The 23,511-nt window shown below is 35.1% G+C and overlaps 2 protein-coding genes across 4 annotated transcripts in view; both read left to right on the top strand.

Annotated features, from left to right (window-relative positions):
* The first annotated feature begins 39 nt into the window (after nt 1-39).
* LOC113119902 (histone-lysine N-methyltransferase EHMT2-like) lies at nt 40-20,499 on the top strand. 3 transcript variants are annotated; one of them, XM_026289613.1, is made up of 29 exons: nt 40-145; nt 660-699; nt 1,355-1,450; nt 1,874-2,103; nt 2,186-2,261; nt 2,356-2,444; nt 3,654-3,824; nt 3,911-3,961; nt 5,029-5,161; nt 5,234-5,344; nt 6,009-6,142; nt 7,217-7,360; nt 8,478-8,785; nt 9,405-9,632; nt 10,492-10,574; nt 10,673-10,779; nt 11,720-11,842; nt 12,475-12,546; nt 12,912-13,013; nt 13,344-13,448; nt 14,072-14,226; nt 14,303-14,470; nt 16,705-16,849; nt 17,998-18,075; nt 18,155-18,270; nt 18,372-18,458; nt 18,548-18,626; nt 19,549-19,724; nt 19,914-20,499. In XM_026289613.1, the coding sequence occupies exons 1-29, from the start codon at nt 119-121 to the stop codon at nt 20,092-20,094; spliced, it is 3,615 nt and encodes a 1,204-aa protein (XP_026145398.1). In that variant the 5' UTR covers nt 40-118; the 3' UTR covers nt 20,095-20,499. The 3 variants fall into 3 exon arrangements, with proteins under 3 accessions (XP_026145398.1, XP_026145399.1, XP_026145400.1); XM_026289614.1 differs by having other exon boundaries at nt 1,355-1,435; nt 19,914-20,498; XM_026289615.1 differs by lacking the exon at nt 12,475-12,546 and having other exon boundaries at nt 19,914-20,497.
* A 1,566-nt stretch (nt 20,500-22,065) lies between these two features.
* LOC113119903 (choline transporter-like protein 4) overlaps nt 22,066-23,511 on the top strand; it is a 26,618-nt gene continuing 25,172 nt past the window's right edge. The window contains exon 1 of the mRNA XM_026289619.1: nt 22,066-22,202. The gene's annotated coding sequence lies outside the window, so the exon portion shown is untranslated. The remainder of the gene's footprint in view (nt 22,203-23,511) is intronic.

Below are 23,511 nucleotides of genomic sequence, written 5' to 3'. Positions count from 1 at the left end.
TTCTAAAACAAAATCTAAATTTAGAAAAGATGTATGAATGAAGGAGTCGTAGTGACTTTTATCTTAGCAGTAGTCACGGGTGCGCGCGCTGCGATTTCCCTCGAGCGCATCCGGCATCATGTCGGCATCTGAGCGCGCACTCGAGGTGAGAAACAAAACACACAATAAAACATACATTTACACGTGCTTGCCGTCATTACAGTGCATCTGCGCCTTCGAGGTTGTGTTATGAGTGTGTTTTCCCGATAGATGATAGAAATGATGCGTTCGGTGTATGCGCTTTTCTGTTTTGTTGCAGCATGCAGCGCTGCAAACAACGGAGTGATTAAACGTACAGATGCAATGATCTTGTCAGAAGATGTTTAAACTAATGCATGCGTTTTACGTTGTTTGTTGGATGGTGCTGTTAAAATATTATGGATGTGACATTTATGACCTATGATTATCAGTTCATTGTATCTTCTCTAATATTTGTAGAATCTGTCCATATTTATTTGACGTGCCCCAAGTGTCTACTTTAAACTTCAGCCGGACTTTAGCTGTTGTTCTGTGTTAAAACATCAGATTTAAAATCGGTTTTAATCATATTTTAGCATGTTGTCATTGTTTCTGGATTATATATCATGTTTAACTGTTTATTTTTTATTATTTTGATTCAGACCCCATCAGAAGGGAGCTCTCCTCAATCCAAACAGGAAGGTGAGGGTATATTAATCTTTAATTAGTAGAGCTGCACTGTATATGTTAGTATTGGCCAACATGTTTTCTGTATCACCTTATTACTTTATTTCTTAGATACATTTGGATTTAATCTGCAGTACATTAACCTGTTTTGTCTCCTGGTTTAACTTCACTTTATTATAAAAAAAGAAAACGGGTAAAATTGTATAGATGTTTAAGAATATAAATTATTATATAGATTCTTTCATCAATAATAGATTGTATGCCATTATTAGTATCAGCCTGATTTTCTATTGTGTTCTGTCTTTCGTTTATACTGCACATTATCAGTATGGTATATAAAATTCAAGATTTAATGTTTTTTTTTTTAAAGAAAAATCATTTTAAATATAGGCCTGCATGTCTTTATTTTGTGAGCAGTTCCTTAAATAAATGCATTATGGTGTTTGTTTGCTGGTGATTAAAAAAAATAAAATTGTGCATGTAAAATTTTTGATTTAATTATCATTCAGTTCAAGCAAATAAAACCTGAAATCAGGGTACACACAAAGAATATCACGTTTAAAACGATTAAAGAGTTTTGTAACATTGGCCTAAATTTCTGTAGATGTGTTTCTTTATTAATTTGTATTAGATTTTTCTTTGTCTAATTGTTTTGGCTTTGTTTTGTTAGTGGAGCTGATTTCGCCTGTAAAGGGAAAACAGATGGAAGACGGGACGGGACGTCCCACCACATCCACTAAATCACTCCTAGGTGAGTCAAGCACAGGTGCGTTTGTGCAGGTGTCTAGAACTACTGTACTTTCTGACTTTTCTTCATCATCACATTCAGTTTTTCTGGCCTTGTCATTGCGAATGTTTCGTTTACATTTGTGGCTAAAATAGATGTGTGCAAAATGTAAAATGCATTTTAGAGCACACAAACACAAAAGGCCTTAAAGGGTCCCTAAATAAATTGGGTTTTATAATATTTAAGATTATAAGAAGTCCTACCTATCATAAATGATATGATGGAGATTTTAAATGTCATTTTATGAGGTCTTACATTTTGGTGTAAAGTCATTATTAAACATTATTAAACTTCAGAAGGCTATGATCCAGTTACATAGTTGAAACACTTCAAAACAAGAAAAATAAGATCTTGGTGATAACTAGAGTAATAATAATTAGTTTTTATTCATGCTCGTCACAGGTAGTGCTGGTAAAAGTGCCTCTCCCTCCACCTCGTCTCTCTCGTCTCCGTCATCTGCGTCCGGCAGAGCTAAAATGAGCGTCTGTGGTCCGAGCAGTAAGACGACTCCGTCTTCCTCCTCATCTTCATCACTCTCCTCGTCCTCATCCTCCTCAGCTATGCCTTCAGCCGGTCCTCCTGCTAAAGTCCACCGCGCACGCAAGACCATGAACAGACCGCCGTTCCCACAGGTTCCTTCACTTATGATGAAACACAGTCATGATGAGCTCGACTCGATTTAATAAACCATAACTGTCCTGTGTTTCTGATCAGATGAAGTCTGTGGAGTCGATCGCAGCAGCTACACCTGAGAAACCCGTCAGCAGCGTGAAAACAGACGCTGATGCAGGTGTGTGTTAATTGGCATTAATCTGTTTGTATTTTGTGTACCTCTGTCATCAGTAGCAGGTTTGCAGCTGTTACGTGTTTTTCTCTGTATGCAGTAATGAAGAAGCGTAAAGTGGGGTTGGACTCTGATGCTGCAGTCAGTCCTGCAGGAACTCCAGAGAAAGTCCCAAAGCCACAGACAGAGGTGAGATGAAGAGCACACATTTGATGAAATTCTGGTAATGATAAACGATACCAGTGTTCAATAAATAAATAACAACAGTAATTAGGAATGCAAGATATTGGATTTTTGCAGATATCCGATATGCCGATAATTTTCAACTCGTTTTGGAAAATTTTCCGATAACTACATAATTACTTTTAATTTTGGATAGTTTTTAGCAGAAACTTATTTGTTACAATTAAATAAACAACAATAAAGTGACAGTACATTGAAGATTTGAAAATAATCATAAACTATATATAAATCACTGCATTTTCCTTTTTTTGCAGAAAGATGCATTAGTAACCTTAAAATTGTATTTTATTTATTATATTTAACATTTGTAAATGGCCTAAAGCTAAATAGTTGTAAAATGCTGATGTGATCTAATTGCACTGTTGATGTGATATAATCACTAGCACACACTGAGCACGTTTGAAATAATGTTTTCCTCTTTTTGGCAAGACATATCGGCATCATATTTCATATCCGTCCGATGTGGCTACTTACATTTAATGCCATTATTGACCGATTCCAATATTGGTCCAATAATATTGTACATCCCTAAATAATAATATTTGTTGTTTTTAATCATTGTTTGTGTTATCGGTATCGCTCATCATAGCAATATTATTAAATGGCCAATGTTCATTAAATAAACAAATGAATAATAATTATTTATTATTAATATGGATTTTAATTATTGTTATTGGGATCTTTATAATAGTAATATGATTAAAAGTATATATTTTAAATAAACAAGTTAACAGTGATAATATTGATGATATTAACCATCATCATCATTTTTTTTACTTATTGTTATTGGTGTCTTTTAGCATGAATTAATAAATTGTAAATAATAATAATAATTGTTTTTGTTGTTGTTTTTACTGTTTTTGCTGTTGTTATTTTTAATTATTAGTATTGATATTGGTTATCATAGGAAAATGATTCAAAGTTTCAATATTTAATAAATAATAATAATAAATGAATGTTATTGGTGTCTTTTATTATCGAATGAATGAATGCATAAATAAATAAATCTATTATTATTATTGCTGTTGGAATAAATCAGATCTCTTCTCCAGTTCCATTGTGTGTTTTATAGTAAACAGCAACAGCTTTGATTCCACTGCTCATCATAGTTAATGTAATATTATCGTATGTAAATACTTCTCTGTGTTTTTCCAGCCTACACTTAACATGTCTCCAGCAGCGGGGAAGGTGGAGGCAGTTGCCACGGCGACTAAAGAGCATCACAGTGGTTGGCTGGAGGATCTGGATGAGGAGGCAGATGAGGAAGATTTCCACCTGCTCTACAACAGTTACTCTGGAGACGATCTGATCTACTCTGACAGCAAGGTGAGCAGATCACACAGACCTGAAGCCTCTGATAATGAGTCTAACAGAGTCTGAGGATCTGACAGTCTTGTGCTTTTGTTTTGCAGTCAGATGATGGGATGGTAGAGACGCTGGAGGCGGAGCATCTGTCTGATAATGTGAGTGATTCTGACCAATGGAAGTGCACCTTATTTTCATACAGTTTCAGGATTTTTTTGGATGTTTTTTTTTTCATTATTTGATGCCAATATCTTGAGATAAGGGTTAAAATTATCATTAACTAAAACTAAAATCATAAAACATTTTCTTTAAGGTAGTTGTTAAGGGAATTTTTTTTTCTAAAATAACTGGAACTGAATAAACAAAAGCTGAAACTATATAGATGTTAAAAAAAAGTAATAAAATGCACTAAAAGATTGCTAAAACTTTAATATTAAGATGGAAACAAAATATAAAAATGTTATCTAGTCAAAATATTAAAAGAAACCACCCTTATGGTTTCTTCTAATATTTTGAACTAGATAACATTTTTATATTTTGTTTCCATTATTAGTGATGCTAAAATAACATCGGGATGGCTGATAAGATTATGGAAACCTGGATATCAGGATTACTGATATAAAATGTGACTTCCAGGCCGGAAAAAGTCTAGAAAATAAATAAATAAATAATATATTAAAAAGTCTTTAAAATGAATACAATAATTAAAATATCAATACATTAATATGTGTATATATATATATATATTATAAAATAAAATAAAAAAATATATTATATTTATTACATTAACACATTTTAATTAACTTAAAAATAAATTTCTCAGCTCTGAAATGTTGTATTGGCTAGGAACTGCCTTTGAAAGTGTATTTGGTGTAAAATATTATGTAGAAAAGGTTAGGGATTTTTGGGAAGCTCACTACAATTAATTTATCAAAATATGTGGGATCTCTAAATAATAAATGAGACCTAACACAATATTTAGATTAGATTTTTTTCTCTATATTTATGAAAGTTTCTCACAAGTAAAGATATTAAGCATTGTAATTGTACTGCAGCAGTGTAAAATTAAATATGCTTATTAATACTCATTATTTGTTATTTTGCTGTGCAGTTGTGTATGTATGCATGTGTATAATGTTTAATATACCGATTAAGTTCTCAGTTCTCAGAGTAGTGTGATGTAAGCTACAGTGAGTGTAACTAACGAGTGTGTGGTGTTTGTCAGAGCTCTGGCTCCGATCGGCCCCTCACATCTTATAAGAAAACATCCGCAGAGAGAGACGAGCCACAATGGAAACTTCAGGGGAAGGGTAAAGGGAGAGACAGACCCCCGGTTGGAGGACAGGAGGCAGATAAAGGTGAGACAGACCCCTGAGAGTGTGTGTGTGTGAGTGAACAGATGTGAGCAGCTGTCTCTGTGTGTGTGTCAGGTGTGGACTCCAGAGCCGCAGTCACAGTGGGCAGCACTGACTACACTGAGGTTCCTCTGGACTCGCTGGACATCTCTGCAGCGGACAGCCTCTCTCTGTCTCCACACGCAGGTGTGTGATGAGCTACACTCAATGCCAGAAGATTGCAAGAGTTAGGCTCTTTTAAAGTTCATGAAAAAAGTCTCTTACCATCACCAAGACTGTGTTTACTTAATCAAAGATACAGTAAAATCAGTTTTACTATTTAAAACAGGTGTTTCTGTGTGAATGTGTTGTTAACTGTGTTTTTTTTTTTTCTGTGATGTGCAGCTGTATTTTCAGCATCATTACTCCAGTCTGCAGTGTCACATGATCTTCATAAATCAGTATAATATGCTGAACAGTTGTGCTGCACAATATATTTGTGGAAACTGTGATATACTGCTAGTATTGCTTTAAAAAAAAAAACTTTTATTTAGCAAGAAAGCATTCAATTGAAAAATGTTACAAAAGATTTCTGTTTCCAATAAATGTTTTTTTGAGCTTTCTATTCATCAAAGAATTCAGAAAAATAAAATGTATCATGATTTCCATAAAAATTAATATGGTTATATAATATAATATATGGTTTTATAATTTTTGTTTTGTTTTTAAACATGTTATGGTTATTTTTAAATCATTTTTTATTTAAAGCACTTTGAATTTCCATGGTGTATGAGATCAATTAGCCTTGTCTTTATGGCCAGATACTTCAGTATAAAGCCTGTGTGTGTGACGTCTCATGCTGTGTGTGCAGACGGCAGTGATGCAGAAACCGAGCGTCTGGAGGAGCTTCCTCTGTGCAGCTGCAGGATGGAGGCGCCGCGTGTGGATGGATTCAGCGCTCGCTCCAGCAGAACCTGCATGGCCATCGAGAGCATCAACGGAGAGGTGAGCCTGCACTGCTGGGAGCACCTGATTCACACGAAAAACCAAACAGATTCACAACATTAGAAACTTTGATTTGATGCAACAAAAAAAAAATCTGGCAGTCGGACAAAAGGAAAGAGACAGACTTTGTACTTTATTGAGGGAAAGAAGCATGACATAATTGAATTAGAAGAAAATCGAGAGATCTAAAACTGCTGATTAAAATATGTTGGTTATGTATATAGAAACTACACATTTTAAAGAGTTTTAAAAAGTAAAATATTAAAAATTGTTTAAATTAAAAACAAAACATTCTTAAAACATTATTTGTAATTTACTTTTAAAATAAAAAAAAGTAATGGAAAGTGAAAATATTTTATCGAGCTCAGCTGTATATATTATCATCTAGGTTTATTGGTGTAAAATAGTATTTAAAATATTTTCCAATAAGAGAAAATCATTAGAATTAATTTGTCAAAAGTATGTGGAAGCTCTAAAATTTTAGCAATATTTTTTATATTTATATTACTTCTTGCAAATAATGAAGAAAGACTAAGATTTTTCTACTGCAGTGTAAAATAAAATAACAAAAATTCATTATTTTTATGTAAGAAATAATGTATTTTATATATTATTTTACACTATAAAGACATGAATTGTATGTAATATATTATGTACTGTATTTTTTTTCATTGTTAGATAATTTCTTGTGAATCATCTCATAAGTGCAGACTTGATTGTGTAGTTTAGAGAAATTAATTGATTATAACAGAATTTTGTGAGATAGTCGTGAACTAAGATGAGTGATGATTTTAGTGATAATATAATGAGAGTGTAATTTCTAGGCTATAATGTCCATTGAGAATTTCTATGAAACATTAGTTTTTGGACGCATGCATTCTGCAGCATTTCAGGTTGGTCTCTCTTCAGTAGTTTACAAGTTAAAATGAACTGAATTGGGCTGAAATGTTGCTATAAGGACAGTAAAAGCAGCTCACTGTGCTCTGGAACATATAATTTTTATAGTATGTTCATGCTGAGTGACTGATCACCCCCGTGTCTCTCGTGTGGTTCCTCCCATCCTCTGTGTTTCAGCTGGTGGGCTGCACCAATGTGATCGTGAAGGGGGAGACTATGCGTCCGTCCAGCCGCGTGTCTCTAATGGTGTTGTGTGAGACGCACCGCTCACACATGGTGAAACATCACTGCTGTCCGGGCTGTGGATACTTCTGCCTCTCTGTGAGTGTCTCCAACCACAAAAACCATGTTATAGGAAGAGCTAAAAAAGCTAAACGGATTATTTACTCACCCCTATGTTGTTAATTAAAGGGATAGTTCATCCAAAACTGACTGCTCTGTCATTATTTACTCATCCTTTAGAGTTTCTTTCTTCTGTTGATCACAAACAGTTGCTGGTAGCCACTGGCTTCTGTAGTGTGGAAAAAATACTATGGAAGTCAATGGCTACCAGCAAATGTTTGGTTACCAACATTCTTCCAAACATCTTTTGTGTTCAACAGAAGAAAGAAAGTTGTTCAGGTTTGAAACAAATGAGGGTGAGTAAAAGGTGAACTATCCCTGTTTATCAAACAACAGTGTTTATTTCACTGGGTTATTATATTTAAATAAAACAAAAAACTTATAAAAAAAAAACACCTTTTCATCACTTGAAATAAAATTAACTTTAACTTGACCGTTAATTTTAGTAAAATGTAGGTGCCAAGGCAACTTATGCCATTTTAATTTAGTTTAACTGGTATATTTAACTATAATAACAAAAACTAAAATAAAAAGTATAGACATTAAAAAAGAAATCAATAAATAAACATTACTAAACTTTAAAATTACAATGAAAACATAAAATATAAAAGTAAAAACTAATTCAAACTAATAATAAAAAAATGTAATAGTCTTAATGAGACAAAAATAGCGGCAAATTGTATCCATGAGGTGGTTTTATTTTAGTATCACTGATATACTAATAAATAAATAATTTAAAAGCAATAATGTCAAAAATTACTAATCTAAAATTTTATTAAAAGTAAATAAATATGGAATTTTGGTGATTTATTTATTTGTAAATTTTTGTGAATTATTCATTTAAACCGGTGCCTAAATGCTTTAATACAGTAATTTTAGGTTAATGTTTCAGTAATTTAATAACATATGATTCTTAATAAAATTTAATCTTTATAAAAAAAAAGTTAATGGTTAACTAATAAAGGTTTCATAATTTTTTTGTAAGTGTTTTATTTTAATTGTATTTTATTTTTAAATGATGCATTATTAAAATTTTATAATGGAAATTATTAGATTTTCAAACAGAAAGCTCAAATATCATCCTCTTCGCACACAGGGAACGTTTCTTGAGTGTTGTCCAGACGTTCACATTGCTCACCGCTTCCACCGGGGCTGTGTGTCTGTGCTGGGCGGTGGGCGGAGCCGAGGAGGAGTGGGCGTCGGCCTGCTGTTCTGCCCTCACTGTGGGGAGGATGCATCAGAAGCACGTGAAGTCACCATCCCTCCTGCAGGGCCCTCTTCAGGCTCGAATGTGGTCACTGCAAGTGCATCGTCCACCACAACCACACCCTCACTTCTTCCCTCCGCGCTCGCGGCCACATCGAGAGCGCTAAACCACGAGAAGAAGATGGGAGAGCCGATCAAGTGAGTTCTATGCCTTGCTTTAAAGTAAAACAGCTAATTTTTATGTTTACTATTTTCACTCAAAAAAAATCTTGTTTAACAAAGAAAGCTTTTAAAAAACATCACACATTATAGAACAAATCTTATATAAGCTGTGATTTTATTTTATATTAATTAAATAGTAAACAATTTTTTTGTTTTTGTCAATTGTTGCCATTTGTGCAAAAACCAAGTTCTGGCATGAAACTCTAGATGGTGCAGTCCGATAGATCTAACTCAATATGACATAATGACATCATTATCACATGGCAGCTGATTGGTTCTCTCCTGTATCTGTAGCCAATGAGCTCGCTGCTCAACATTCAAATACTGCAGTGTTTGCTGTAGCAGTTCAGAAACCCTCCACCTTCCCCAGCTCCACCTGTATAGATCTGCTATTCTGGGTTATTCATGTTATATGTGCAGTAGTAAAATTTCTTAAGCTCTTTTCACACTGCATGTCCTCTGTGTGAACGCAGCAGCAACAGCCAAGACCAAATACATTAATCATGTATATTACCATGCAGATCACTTCGAGAGTTTTCATGACAGATATGTATTGATTAAAATGTTTAATCTTTAAATGTTAATTTCCACTAAGTGCAAGGATGCGATGTCGTGGAGATGTAAGAAAGGGGGCGGAGCTACAAACTCAGCCAGCCAATGCCACTCCAGGAGAGGATGTGGTTGCCCTTGGCGATGGTGGGGTGGACAGTGTTGGACCGTCGCTCGTCCTGCCCAATGGGAAGCCAGTCTGTCCAAGTGCTATTCCACCAGGGGACAGGAGGGCGGCGCTACAGAGAGCCATTCTCACACAGGACACTGAGAGGTGACCACATGATTAAAATAATGAGTGAAGAAAGAGATGTTCAGAATTGCACATTCTATCGTTTCTGGTTCAGTCGTCACACTGACAGTGCATTGCATTGTGGGATATAGTGTTCAACTGTATTTTGTAGTCTTTGGTGTTTTATGCATCAGGTTTATTAACGTTAACTAAAACTAAAGCCAACCAGCTGTTGCCAAGGAAACATTTCCTATTTTCGTTTAGTTTAACAAATTTTAGATAATTTGTACTTACAGAAGGGAATTTTACATAACTAGAAACAAAATTATTATAAAAATGTTCTGACTTTTTAAGATTTCCATGTTTTTCCATGAATTTCCAGGTCCATAAATCACAATATAACAAATTCTTCCAGTATCCAGGGTTTCCATACCCAATTTTTAATTTATTTTTTAAGGTATAAGTACAAAAATTGCTTAGAGTAACTAAAATTTAAGTATAACCCCCCCCCCCAAAAAAAACATATAAAATAAAATAAAATATTAAATAAGTATTTTAAAATAAGTATTAATAAAATAAGTATTTTAGCTAGTAAATAATTCAATAATATTTATTTTTTGTGAACTGTGGCTATTTGAATAACAAATTTGAGACACAAAATGACCAAAACTCAACAAGATGAAAACAGAAAATATAAAAATAAATTCTAATTCAAAATCTTAATAAAAACTATAATAGAATGTCCATACTGGAATAACAGTATGTTTAATGTGGGGGAAAAACAACATGCATTGCACAGAATAGAGACAAAAACAGTACTGTAGTGTGCTATTCTGAACAAACTCGGGCTAAAGATGATGTTTTTGTCATGTGATCTGCTCGGCTGTCTCTGATTGGCCAGGAGGAAGAAGCTGCGCTTTCATCCCCGTCAGCTGTATCCTGCAGCCAAACAGGGTGAAGCTCAGCGAGTTCTGCTCATGCTCAGTACGTACCTGTGTGTGCTCGTGTGTGTGTGTGTCACACATCTGTTGAAGGTTTGAGCATCAGAGCTGATATTCTCTGTCTGTGTGTGTGTGTGTCAGTGGAGGGCATCGACCCGTCGTATCAGTCAGACTCTCAGAACAGACGCTGTGCTCTTCACGCAGCCGCTCAGAGGGGTCTGCTGGAGGTCTGTTACCTGCTCATACAGGTGAGCTCCACATGCACTGCACGTCATGTGAATATATCGATCATACGCTGATGTTTGTGTAGTGCAGTGTTTCCCAAACTGGGCCTTGTGATGAAAAAGTTCATATTCAATTAGATCATTAAATGGAAAAGAAGAAGCATCAAAATCCTTACTAAAATGGCAATATAAAAAAAAATTAAATAGAAAAATCAAATACTTGGTGTAATAATTAAATCATAAAAATGCTAAATTAAAATACAGATTTATGAAACGAGAAAAATCAAAATAAATGGCTCGTAGTATTTAAGTCATAAAATTGCAAAATTATTATTGTTTTTTTATTTTATTTTAAAAGTAGGTATTTTACTTTTGATTTAATTAAGTGTTTAATGGTTAAATTACAAAAAAATATTTAATTAATCAAAATAGAAACAAGCATAATAAATTGCATAGTAGTCATTAATTAAAATGCTGAATTAAAACAATCAAAATAAAATACTTGATTTTAATAATTGACACATAAAAATGCTAAATAATTTTTTATTTTAAAATGATAGGTTTTTATTTTAAGTACCTTAATTTGATTTATTTTTAATAAATAATTTTACTTATATAATTAGTTAAACCATAAAAATGTTAATTAAAATACATAATTTGAAAATGAAAAAAATAAAAAAAATAAAAGATGCAATGAATTAAATCTCAAATGCTAAATTAAAAGAAATAAATGATAAAAATGATTGTTTATTTGCTTGTCATGTGACCCTTAGCTGACATTAGAGAAGATGTAAATATTAGGGGGGGTTCAAGACGGTACTTTAGGTCAAAGGCTGAGAAAAAAGTTTGGGAATCACTGCTGCAGAGAATTACTATAGTTTTTTGAGTAGTGGGCTTGTCTCAGTTTGTATCTGAAGAAAGTTTTCATTAAAATTCCTGCTTTTGTGCTGTGGATAATTTTCAGGCAGGCGCTAAGGTGGACGCCCAAGATAAGACCCTGAGGACCCCTCTGTTAGAGGCAATAGTGAACAATCATGTGGAGGTGGTGAAATACCTGATCCAGAGCGGAGCCTGCGTCTATCACGCAGTGAGTAACACACACACACACACACACACACTCCTGATCCAGAGCCTTTGTTGTCTGTAATTTCTGACAGTGGACCAATGAAAACATAATGCATGTTAATCATAATTGCTGTTACACTCTTGAGTTTGGGATTATTAAAAAATAAAAAATAATCAACAGTCTGGGGTCAATTGTTCATCATATCCTGGCAGTTCTTGACTTAAAAAATAGATTAAACCATGTTATTTGAATATTCATAACATTCATAACTAAATATTCAGATTTTGTGTGAAGTTAAATGCATTTTGGCAGACAAAGTGCAACTTGAGTTGCATTCAGGCTGTGCATTTGATCAGTTCATGTATGAATCAAACACATGATGTTATGAGTGTGTCCTGTCAAATAATATTTGTCAAATTTAAAATAAAAATCCTGCATCAGGCACAGCACGAGACACAATGACAATGTTCGTGTGTTAATGTTTTGTGAGCCTATCCAGCTGAACCCACTAGATGAAGAACATGTGGCGCTGCTGCATTGTTCATTCAGAATATTAGAGAAAAATTAGAAAATAAATGCGGAGAAGATCTTGTTTACGGCTAAACTGAACCAAGCCGTTCACACAGATGGCATATTTATCACATTTTCTATAGGGACATCTATCACCGCTGCACTCGGCTCTCGCACAAGAGAGACGCATGTTTAGAAAGCCATGTAAAATTAATGTAAGTTCAACTTCTTTTCCCCATGCTTTTAAATGAAAAAGTACTCTTTGTGATGGGTTTTGGCCCTTTATATTAAACTTTGCATATATACATGATGCTGTTTTGTTTCTAACTGTTTAAGCAGCTTTTCATAAATATGTTTGGTTAATAACCCTTGTTTTAAACTTTATCCCCTTTTTTCCACAGATAGTTGATTTTAATGCTTTGAATAAAAGTGTAATAGTAATGTGTCCTTTTGCTCGTGGTCTCAGGAGAGAAGCCAGAAGCTGTTTTCCTCCTAACTGAACTCTACCTATCAAATATTGATCATATTGAAGTACACAGTTGTAATTGATTGTTGAATGGTGTGTGTGTGTGTTGTTCAGGAAGAGGACGGATCTACAGGTCTTCATCACGCTGCTAAACTGGGGAACCTGGAGGTGCTGATGCTGTTACTGAGCACCGGACAGGTGGACCTAAACGCCCAGGTGTGTGTGCATCAACTCATTAGTGCAGCTCTTGTAGTTTTCAACCAAAGAGTGTCATTTCAAATGTGAAGACACGCATGAGTGTTAATCAGGTTTTTTCTTCTGAATTGTTAATCATAAACTTGCATTAGTGTGTTAACATTTTGCAATTGCCAGTTTATATCTTGCAATTCTGAGAAAACATTTTGAATTGTAAGATACAAACTCAGAATTATGAGAAAATGTCACAACTGTGAGATAGGAAGGAGCAATTACCCTTTTTGTTATAAATATATAATTTTTCTTTTTTTAAAAGCTTCCCCTTGCTGTTACCTCGTCTCTGTGTTTCAGGATAGCGGCGGCTGGACGCCCATCATCTGGGCGGCAGAACATCGACATATAGATGTGATCAGAGCCCTGCTCAACAGAGGAGCTGACGTCACGCTCAGAGACAAAGTGAGTCTGGCAGGAAATGAGAGAGCGTCTCACCACTGGAGGGGACCAGCTTCATATATATATGCAGATATGCATCTAAACCATTAAATTCCAAGTCGTCAGTTTAATCACCACTTTCTATTAATGCTCTGCTTTCATGGATGCACAGAGATTGCACACAGAAACATTCAGTCAATACAGACTTTTATTAATAAAATACAGATACTGAATCCTGAATGGCTGCACTATATTTCTTAGCAATGAGGTGCTAAAATCAGAGATTTTGAAGATAAACTCACAGCTTCATTGTTTGTTGAGAGACATACAGACTCATTTAACTTAATTCACACATGCAACTTTAATCTCTTTCTCTCACTCTTTAAAAACAGTCAATTGACGATTTTATGAACACTACTTTGATTTGATTGGCCATCTCAGTTATTGTGGCATTGATGAGCGCTATTAGATCGCTGAGCAGGCCAGGCTGAAAATATAACCTTTAAACCTTTCTGTCTTCCTAAAAAACAGAGTGGAGTGCAGCAGATCAGTGCAAGAATTTCAGATATTGGGCGGGAAAGATTCATTGTCTATGGTGGCCCTGTCTCACAGTGTGTGTGTGTGTGTGTGTGTGTGTGTGTGTGCAGGAGATGAACGTTTGTCTGCACTGGGCGTCGTTCGCAGGCAGCGCTGAGATAGCGGAGCTGGTCCTGAACGCCGGCTGTCCTCTGTCGTCTGTGAATCTTCACGGAGACACACCGCTGCACATCGCGGCTCGCGAGGGCTTCATCGACTGTGTCACGTGGGTCACACGCCGCCCGAGAGCTGCTTTCTGTGTCATACACTCATCTGACGTCTTCTGTTCCTCTTTACTCCAGGCTGTTTCTGTCTCGAGGCGCTGACATCGACATTATGAACAAGGAGGGCGACACGCCGCTGTCTCTCGCCCGCTGTGACACGCCCGTCTGGGTGGCGCTTCAGATTAACAGGAAGTTACGTAGAGGAATCTCCAACCGTGTCGTACGGACAGAGAGGATCATATGCAGGTCAGTGTGTGCTCTCTAATATTGAGAATTACTTCAATGAAATAACCTTTAGTATTATTTATGTACTATTAGTATTTCTTGTTTTTTATTTACTTTTATCATTATTTTTTATTTTGTTTAGATTTTAAATTTTTAAATGTTTTTTTTCTATAATTTTTTTTATAAAAAAAGTATTTAAATATTATTATTGAATTAATAATAATAATACTTATTCCAGTTTGTTGCCAAAGCAACATTTCTTTTTCCTTTTTAAATATTTTTTTAATATAGAGTATATTTCTATTTTGCTTTGATTTATTTTTGTTACAATTTTAGTAATTTTAATAATTTAGTAATTCTTCATTATATTTATTTTAATTATTTACCGAGGCAACCTTTCTAATTTCAGTTCAAGTTTTAGTAATTTTAAGTGCTTAAGTCATATTTATTAGTTTTTATTTTTCTTAAAATGTTTTTTAAGAAAGCTTTAAAACATATATACATATATATATATTAGGGGTGTAACGGTTCACAAAATTCACGGTTCGGTTCGATACGATACACTGATGTCACGGTTCGGTTCGGTTCGGTTCGATACGTTTTAGATACAGCAAAATGTAAAAACATCTCAACTTTTCAGAATGCCGCAAGCGCACCGCGGGTCATGTGACAAGAACCAACCAATCAGCTTCATCCTTTCCCGTAACAACGTTGAGAGCTCAGCCAAGATGAAGGAACAGCTGATCATAGTTGTATATGGATTGCAATTTTGAAATAAATTTAGTAGCAGCGCTACTGCAAGCGATTTTTAGAGCTTGCAAATCCATTTATCATTCGCTGAAATTTCCGCGTCTCATGGAGAGAGCACGTCATTGTTGCTTAGCAAAGACAGACGCCTCATGAGCGCTTCTGCCCGAGCGCTTTGGAAAGGAGGAGAAAGACGTGCTTAGCGTTTTCCATGCGTTTTTAGGCACGATATGTGAACGGCCCCTAAGGCGCTCGCTCACTCAGCACGCGCTGAAGGCTCGTTGCAAAATGTCGAATGCCTTTAACAGACCAGAAATATAAGATCCTAAAATAACCAACAGGTCTGGTGTTTGGGTTGGATTCCCTGTAAGCTATAGTTTCTAAATGCTGCAGGGATAGTTTGCTGCGTGCATGTTTCTCCTTTTTTTCGTCTTTTCCCAGATAGTACTGACGCATATATCCCAGATATTCCCGCTGGTGTTTTTTTTTTTTTTTTTTTTTTTTATTCCCGCTGGTGTACCCTGTCATGTTGCAGATGCGACATACCGTTGTTTTTTTATCCACCACTCTCTTGCCATCACCATTATAGCTTAAAGGGAATCCAAAGTGCACCCAAACACCAGACCTGTTGGTTATTGGAGGATCTTCTCATTTCTAGTCTGTTAAACGCATTGGCTATTTTGCAACGAGCCTTCAGCGTGTACTGAGTGAGCGAGCGCCTGCTGAGTAGCCTAACATAAACATATAAGATGGTGTTTTTTTCTTCTTCGGGAGTGTCAGGGGCGTTGCCTGTTACGTTGTTTGGGTTATTGGGCTACCTTGTTGAACGCATATCATTATATTTCTCTCTCTCTCTTTTTTTTTTTTTTTCAAATATAATTAATTACTCCAACGAACCGTTCGGTATACATAACGCGTACCGCGTACCGAACCGAAAGCGTCGTACCGAACGGTTCAATACGAATACGCGTATCGTTACACCCCTAATATATATATATATATATATATATATATATATATATATATATATATATATATATATATATATATATATATATATATATATATTTATATATTTGTGATTTTAGTACTTCAACTTTTTATTTTAGTTAGTTGCTAAGGCAGCATTTTTAAATTAGTAAAAGTACAAATTTAGAATTTTAGAAATTTAGAAAAGTAGAATATTTGAAAGTATTTTTTATTAATATTTTAATATTTCCGTATCTCTTTATTTTAATTGTATTTTAATAATTTCAGTCATTTGTTTTAAGTTTAAGAAATTTAGAATTTTTATATATAAAGCTTTTTATTATTTTTAATGTCTTTTCATTTACTTGTAGTAATTTTTAATTTTCTGATTTTCATTTAAGTGTCAGCTTATGTTTTTCATCCAATATTTGTAATATTATTTTCCCTCAGCTTTATTTAAATGATTTCTTTAGTTTACTTTAGTGGTAGCTAATAACGCTGGTGTGTGTGCATGCACATGTGTGTGTGTGTGTGTGTAGTGATGTGGCTCAGGGTTACGAGAACGTTCCCATCCCGTGTGTTAACGGTGTGGATGATGAAGGCTGTCCATCTGACTACAAATACATCGCAGAGAACTGTGAAACATCCACCATGAACATCGACCGCAACATCACACACCTGCAGGTGCCACACAATACACAACACAATACACTGTACACAACACACACAACACTCAACCATACAGAGCAATTCAAGGAAGAATCATTTTTAATGATGTTTATTCATATGCACTGAACTAGGGCTGGGACGATAAATCGATGCAGAATCAATTCTTGGATTGATTCTTAGATGATCAGAATGCATCGCGGTTCCTCTGGAATCAATTCTAATCTAGTTTTCATTCGCACGCTCAATGCTCATGAAGAAGAGTGCTAAAGAGTGCTTGTGTGTTCGGCTGAGTCATGTAATTTCTCCTCATCTTAAAATGCTTTTATGATCAAGATTAATGTAAACACAGCCCACTGTGAACACCTTTGTAATTTGCTTCAACCTTTTCGAATGTTATAAATTATTATTTTAGGATTAAGTGCATTTAAGGATTTGGAAACAAGCAGACAGCTTTTTCTGAAGCGTGCAGTGCCATCTGCTGTTCAAAACTGAGCTCAGAATCAACTCGAGAAAGAATCCCGATGCATTCGGAAAATCTCAGAATCGATGCAGAATCATTTCTCAATTCATGATAAGCTGATTTATTTTCCCAGCCCTAGAAACTACACTAAAGCGCTATATTTTTCAACATGGACTATTGCTAAGTTTGGGGTCAGTAAGATCTTTTTAATGTTTTTGAAAGAAGTCTCTTTGGCCATGGCTGCATTTGTTTGATTCAAACTGCAGTAAAAATATACTCATTACTCCAGTCTTCAGTGTCACATGATCCTTCACAAGTATAAATGTATAATTGTCTCTACTGTCATTTTTTGTAAATTAATTTAATGCAGTCTTGGTGAATAAAATAATTCATTGCCTGTCAGCAAACTTCTTACATCTATGAACAGTTTTGAGATGCGAACGAATCATTGAATCGTTGCTTTGAACGGATTCACAGCATAATTTAGATTTTAGTTTTTCTCAAATCAATTCAGACTCTTTTTTTTTTTTTTGTGACTAAACCAACCAAAAAGACCTGTTCTCAAGTCAGTGTCAATGAAAGAAAAAGAAATAATTATTTGCAGATAAAAAAAGCATTAGAAAAAACACTTTGGACATTAGAAACCAAAATATTTAGACATCAGATGTATTGTGCTGATCTCAGAGAGCTGTGTGTGTTTCAGCACTGCAGCTGTACGGACGACTGTTCCTCCAGTAACTGTCTCTGTGGTCAGCTCAGCATCCGCTGCTGGTACGACAAGGTAAAACACTCTTCATCATCTCACTGATGAGCTCCACAGTCAGCGTGGATCCTGTCTAACAGCACACGTGTGTTCTCAGGATCATCGCCTCCTTCAGGAGTTTAATAAAATCGAGCCGCCTCTGATCTTCGAGTGCAACATGGCCTGCTCCTGCCATAAAACCTGCAAGAACCGAGTGGTTCAGGCTGGAATCAAGTAAGCCAGGATGATTTCATAATCAGTTTGATGTATTGAGATGATCTGCATGTCGAAGGTGTTTTAAAAAAGAGCTGGCTGAAGTGGATGGTGTGTTTCAGGGTGCGTCTGCAGCTCTACCGGACGGAGAAGATGGGATGGGGCGTCAGAGCGCTTCAGGACATTCCTCAAGGAAGTTTCATCTGCGAGTGAGTGAAAGCGCTTGGGCCCGTTGTTTTCAGTAGCTGTTGTTTCCGCTGTAACGTTTGTGTGTGTGTGTGTGTGTGTGTGTGTGCAGGTATGTTGGCGAGCTGATCTCTGACGCAGAAGCAGACGTGAGAGAGGACGATTCTTACCTCTTTGATCTGGACAACAAGGTGTGTGTGTGTGTGTGTGTGTGTGTGTGTGTGTGTGTGTGTGTGTGTGTCTCACTGATTCAGTCCAGATTGTTGACGGTCTGAACGCCTGTTTTCAATAGTAGTGGCAAAATTATGCAAACTACAGATGAACGTTGCTGACACACATTTGCAACAAAAGCTCCACAATACAAATCTGCATGCTTGTTCATGTCACTGAATAATTGTAACATCTGCTTTTAAACAAAGTGTAATGTAAATAGCACAATAAAAATACATAACGAATTTGAGAAACAATGAAAACATGTTTGATTTGCTGACCAAAAATAGCTTGCATGGTGTTTATTCATACACTTTGATGCAAAATGCAATGCATTATAAATGTCACCTATCTGCAATGTTAGTAATAATAATTATTTTTTATTATTTAATTTAGTTTTTTTTTTTTTATAATTCTGCCAATTACTATTTAGATTTAAATGCAATTTTATTAAATTTTTTGTTTATTTTCAGTTTTTAATTCTAGTGCTTACAATTTATTTCAGTCAGTTGCCAAGGCACAGTTTCTAATTTTTGTTTATTATTATTTACAATTTACATTATTATAATTTTGGTTAATATATTGAATAAGCTTCTTTTTTTTTATCATTTCAGTTTCATTTTGATTTACATCTTAGTAAATAATTTTTGTAATTTTACTCTGGTTGTCACTTTAAATTAGTTTTTTAGATTACTATTTATATTTAAATTATAGTTCTTATTCATTTCCAGTTTGTAATTTTACTGTTTTAGCTGAAATTTATTTCAGTCAGGCAATATATATATATATAGTTTATATTTAAAATGAAACTTTTAACTTAAAATTTTTTTTTTTTTTTTCATTTAGATAATTAGATAATAGTTCTAGTTAACTGTGATAACCCTGTCTGTCTGTCTGTCTCAGGACGGTGAAGTGTACTGTATTGACGCCCGTTATTACGGTAACATCAGCCGCTTTATAAACCATCTGTGTGACCCCAACATCATCCCGGTGCGTGTGTTCATGCTGCACCAGGACCTGCGCTTCCCTCGCATCGCCTTCTTCAGCTCCAGAGACATCTTCACCGGGCAGGAGCTCGGGTGAGACGTGTTTGTGACTGTACTGACGAAAGCTGCACTTAATTGCTTTATGAATTTATTGCTCACGACCTCGTGACTCGATCTCAAGGAATTTATGGCTGTATTTTGCATCCTGTTCCTGTTTAGACATTTTCCCCTTGTTTGTTTTATGATCACTGATTTTTTTTTTTTTTTTTTTTTCTCTGACAGGTTTGATTACGGCGATCGTTTCTGGGATATCAAGAGCAAGTACTTCACCTGTCAGTGCGGCTCAGAGAAGTGCAAACATTCGGCGGAGGCCATCGCGCTGGAGCAGAGCCGGCTGGCTCGTCTGGACGTCTGCCCTGAAGCGGCCGGTGACGCCGGGCTCCCTGTGATGGGACACTCGTGAAGAGACCCTGTGTCTAATGCACACATGATCAGCTCTCAGACGTGTGTTTGTGTATGATTATCACACAGAAGGTTGTGTTTGCATTATCAAATGATTCATTTCTTCCCTCGGCCAGGACACAGGAAGTTATAAAATGACACCGTGGCCTAAAGTTCAGCACACGCAAATGCGGTTTCAAAATACCAGCAGGAAGTGACATTCAAATTCAAGGCTATCATTTCTGCTCGGATCAGGAGGGAAAATGTTAACGAATCTGTGATTTCATGCAGATCACAAACAGACCCTCGTTTTCATTAAAAACCATGAGTTGTTTTTTTTTTTTGTATGTGTAATTGTTTTAATAAATACGGTTTTATACAGAAATGTCTTTTCCTTTTGTTGTTCAGAAATTACCAGGGTAATCAAATGCAATAATTCAATTATCGTTTTTATTTTTTTTATTACTGTCGAATCATAAATCCCCATTAGCTGTGATACTGAGGTGGTACATTAATACTGAGAAGGTATCACATGGTAATATTGTGGTATTTAATATATACCACACATTTTACATGATCGCCTACTCCATAAAGTATAAATCATAAAATACAGTGGAATTGTAGATGGTGTTTTGTGAGAAGTGTGATGAGATGTTTTACAGTTTTCATGTTCCACATTCTTCCTCGTGTGTTGACCTGAATTTTTAGTCAAAGTGTGTCAAAGTGAATGTAGTAATAAAACCGTATTACTGACAGATAAAGCAGTGATCCAGGGTCAGTGCTGTCAAATCAATGATTAATCGCATCCAAAATAAATACTGTTGTTTACAGGATATATGTGTGTGTACTGTGTAGATTTATTATGTATATATAAATACACACGCATGCATATATATATATAAAAGAAATGCTATGTTTCTATATTAACTATATGTATAACATAAATGAATATTAATGTAGACATGTAAATATTTTTAAATATTCACTGTATGTGTGTCTATGTGTGTATATATATATATATATACACAGTACACACACAACAAAACTTATTTTGGAAGCGATTAAGCATTTTACAGCACTTTAAACTCTGTTTTTTTTTTTTTTTTTTTATGTGTTAATGGTGAAATCCAAAGATTAAAAACTGAAATGGCAGACTGGGCCCTAATTGAAGAGGACCGCTTTATCACAAAGGAGCAGGAAGAGAAGTAGGCCTGTCACTTTTAAATAGAAGCGAACAATCTCTTCACACATATAGGCTATGAACAGGATATTCAAATCTTAATCAAACATTATATATTATAGACGACTATTTGGATGAAATGTACTTCATATGAAAGAGAACGGATGACTTGAAGAACTACAATCCTTTAAAGAATTTGCATTAAGAAACATCCTAAATGATGGTCCTAATGCAGGAAAACAAATGAGTGCAATCATAATGTTTATTATGGATTGTGAATTAATAGAATAAGAAAATCATTTTAGGATAAAGTAAAATTAAAGCATTTTATATATATATTCTGAGTATTTATCCAGCAGTAACACTGCCGGACACTGACAACACTGTAAGGATAGGTTTAGGTTTAGGATAGGTGTAGACTTTAATAAAACACAATCTAAAAGGTAGAAAAAAATATTTATTGTTGGTTTCCTGTAGCTGTATCCATTCTAGCTTCAACCACGAATAACACATAATTACTGCATTACTGTCAGGGTAGATGTTAATAAACCATAATTTGACAAGCAGCATTTTTCGTTGTCAAATTGTAGGCTATACCCACTGTTTGGTAACTAAATCTGACAGAAAACATCCTGCTTACTTGATGTTTCATGTTAAATGGAAGATTACAGACAAGGCAAAGTATCGTCTAAAAATACTGATGTTTATTGTCATGTTCAACAAAGTTTAATTTGCATGACAACATTGGCTACTACAGCCCATTGACAAGAATGCAGGCGGACCACTACTAATTGAAGCCGGAAGTGAGTCGCTGACACGCGGATCGTGAGCTGAGCGCGTGTTTGTTTGATAGAGCGTGTGCTCGTGATTGTTATTCAAACTCAGTTTTGAATTCAAACTCAGATTCTTGTAATTGTCTTACCTGGCTGATTGAGGAACACGGAGATAACGTAAGTAGATTGCTTTGGCAACAGTTATTAATGGTTTGCGAGTATTTGTTATGATTTGGATCTTTTTGAAGTGTAAGTTTAATAAAGTATCTTTTAGTACTGATAAAAAAAAGTCAGAAATATTTAAAATTATTTATGTAGTGTCTAGGTATTTTTATAAAATTTGATGTGCTTAAAAATAAAAGCCCCCCCTCCCAAATTATGTTATTTATCCGAACATTAAAGTTTTTAAATAAACGCTTAACATTTGTTAAAAGGCATCTTATTTATGACTGAAGGTATCACAGATCCCAACTCTAAGGATGTTTTTAAGAAATATTTTTTTCCCCAAAATTTTAACCATTGACTATAGAGCAGGGGTCACCTAGTCTCAGCCTCAGATGTCACATCCATGGTCTGTTGGCTAAACGTCTGATGCATATGGGACACAAAAGTGGAAACACTTCAGGAGTGTCAAAGTCGTCATCGGATTGGTTGAATTGTACAGGATTTGTGCGAGACGTGACTTGGACACCGGCCCTTCAGGAATGCATTTGGTGTCCCTAGTTAATGCTTGTGTTTACCACCAGCAAAATTTCAAAATAAACATCCTGGGCCGACTCCCGATCATATTTCACATCACTGCATCCTTGTTAGGAGGCCAATATGGATGACGAGAAGTTAATCTACCCAGCTTTCCCATGTTAGAACACAATCCTAGCTCCACCCCTGTGCTAAATGTATTAAATATTTTTATATACTTTATATAATATTTTAATTACTTAAGGGTTAGTAGTACTACTGGAAATATGCTTATTTGCTGCTCAAGAAACATTTATCAGCATCATCATCAATATTTAAAACCGTTGAGTACGTTTGTTTTTTTTAGGATTCTTTGAATAGAAAGATGAAAAGATCATAATTTATCTGAAATAAAACGTTTTGTAACATAATATACTATTCAAAAGCTTGGTGACAGTATAATTTTATTTTTGGGGTGACATAATGTTGCAAAAGAGTTTCTGATACTGTCAATATATATACATATTTCATTCAACAAAACCATAAAATTAGTTTTTTGATTGGTAAATTTACACTAATGAATGTGAAATTAAGTCAAAAGTAAATTAAGTAAAAGTTCTGTTCCTCTTGGTCAGAATAGTCTGTAAAACCAGTTTAAAATCCTGCACCGATTGCACCTTTCTAAACAAAAACTGTCCAGGATGTTTCCGGGAGTGGACGCCTCTTGTGAACGTTGTGGCTATGCTCCTGCTTCATTATCACACACATTTTGGAACTGTTCCCACATTACCCTCTATTGGTCTAAAAT

This window comes from Carassius auratus, chromosome 19 (assembly GCF_003368295.1).
Source record: "Carassius auratus strain Wakin chromosome 19, ASM336829v1, whole genome shotgun sequence".
Taxonomy (NCBI): Eukaryota; Metazoa; Chordata; class Actinopteri; order Cypriniformes; family Cyprinidae; genus Carassius; species Carassius auratus.
This window is presented reverse-complemented; position numbering and strand designations above follow the sequence as displayed.

Bases quoted from the DNA above. Each gene is read 5' to 3' on its own strand.
- LOC113119902 (XM_026289613.1), top strand. From the start codon at position 119: ATGTCGGCATCTGAGCGCGCACTCGAG. The intron at 2,262-2,355 runs GTGTGTGTTAAT...CTCTGTATGCAG, and splicing joins GAAAACAGACGCTGATGCAG to TAATGAAGAAGCGTAAAGTG. The intron at 7,361-8,477 runs GTGAGTGTCTCC...CTTCGCACACAG, and splicing joins GTGGATACTTCTGCCTCTCT to GGAACGTTTCTTGAGTGTTG.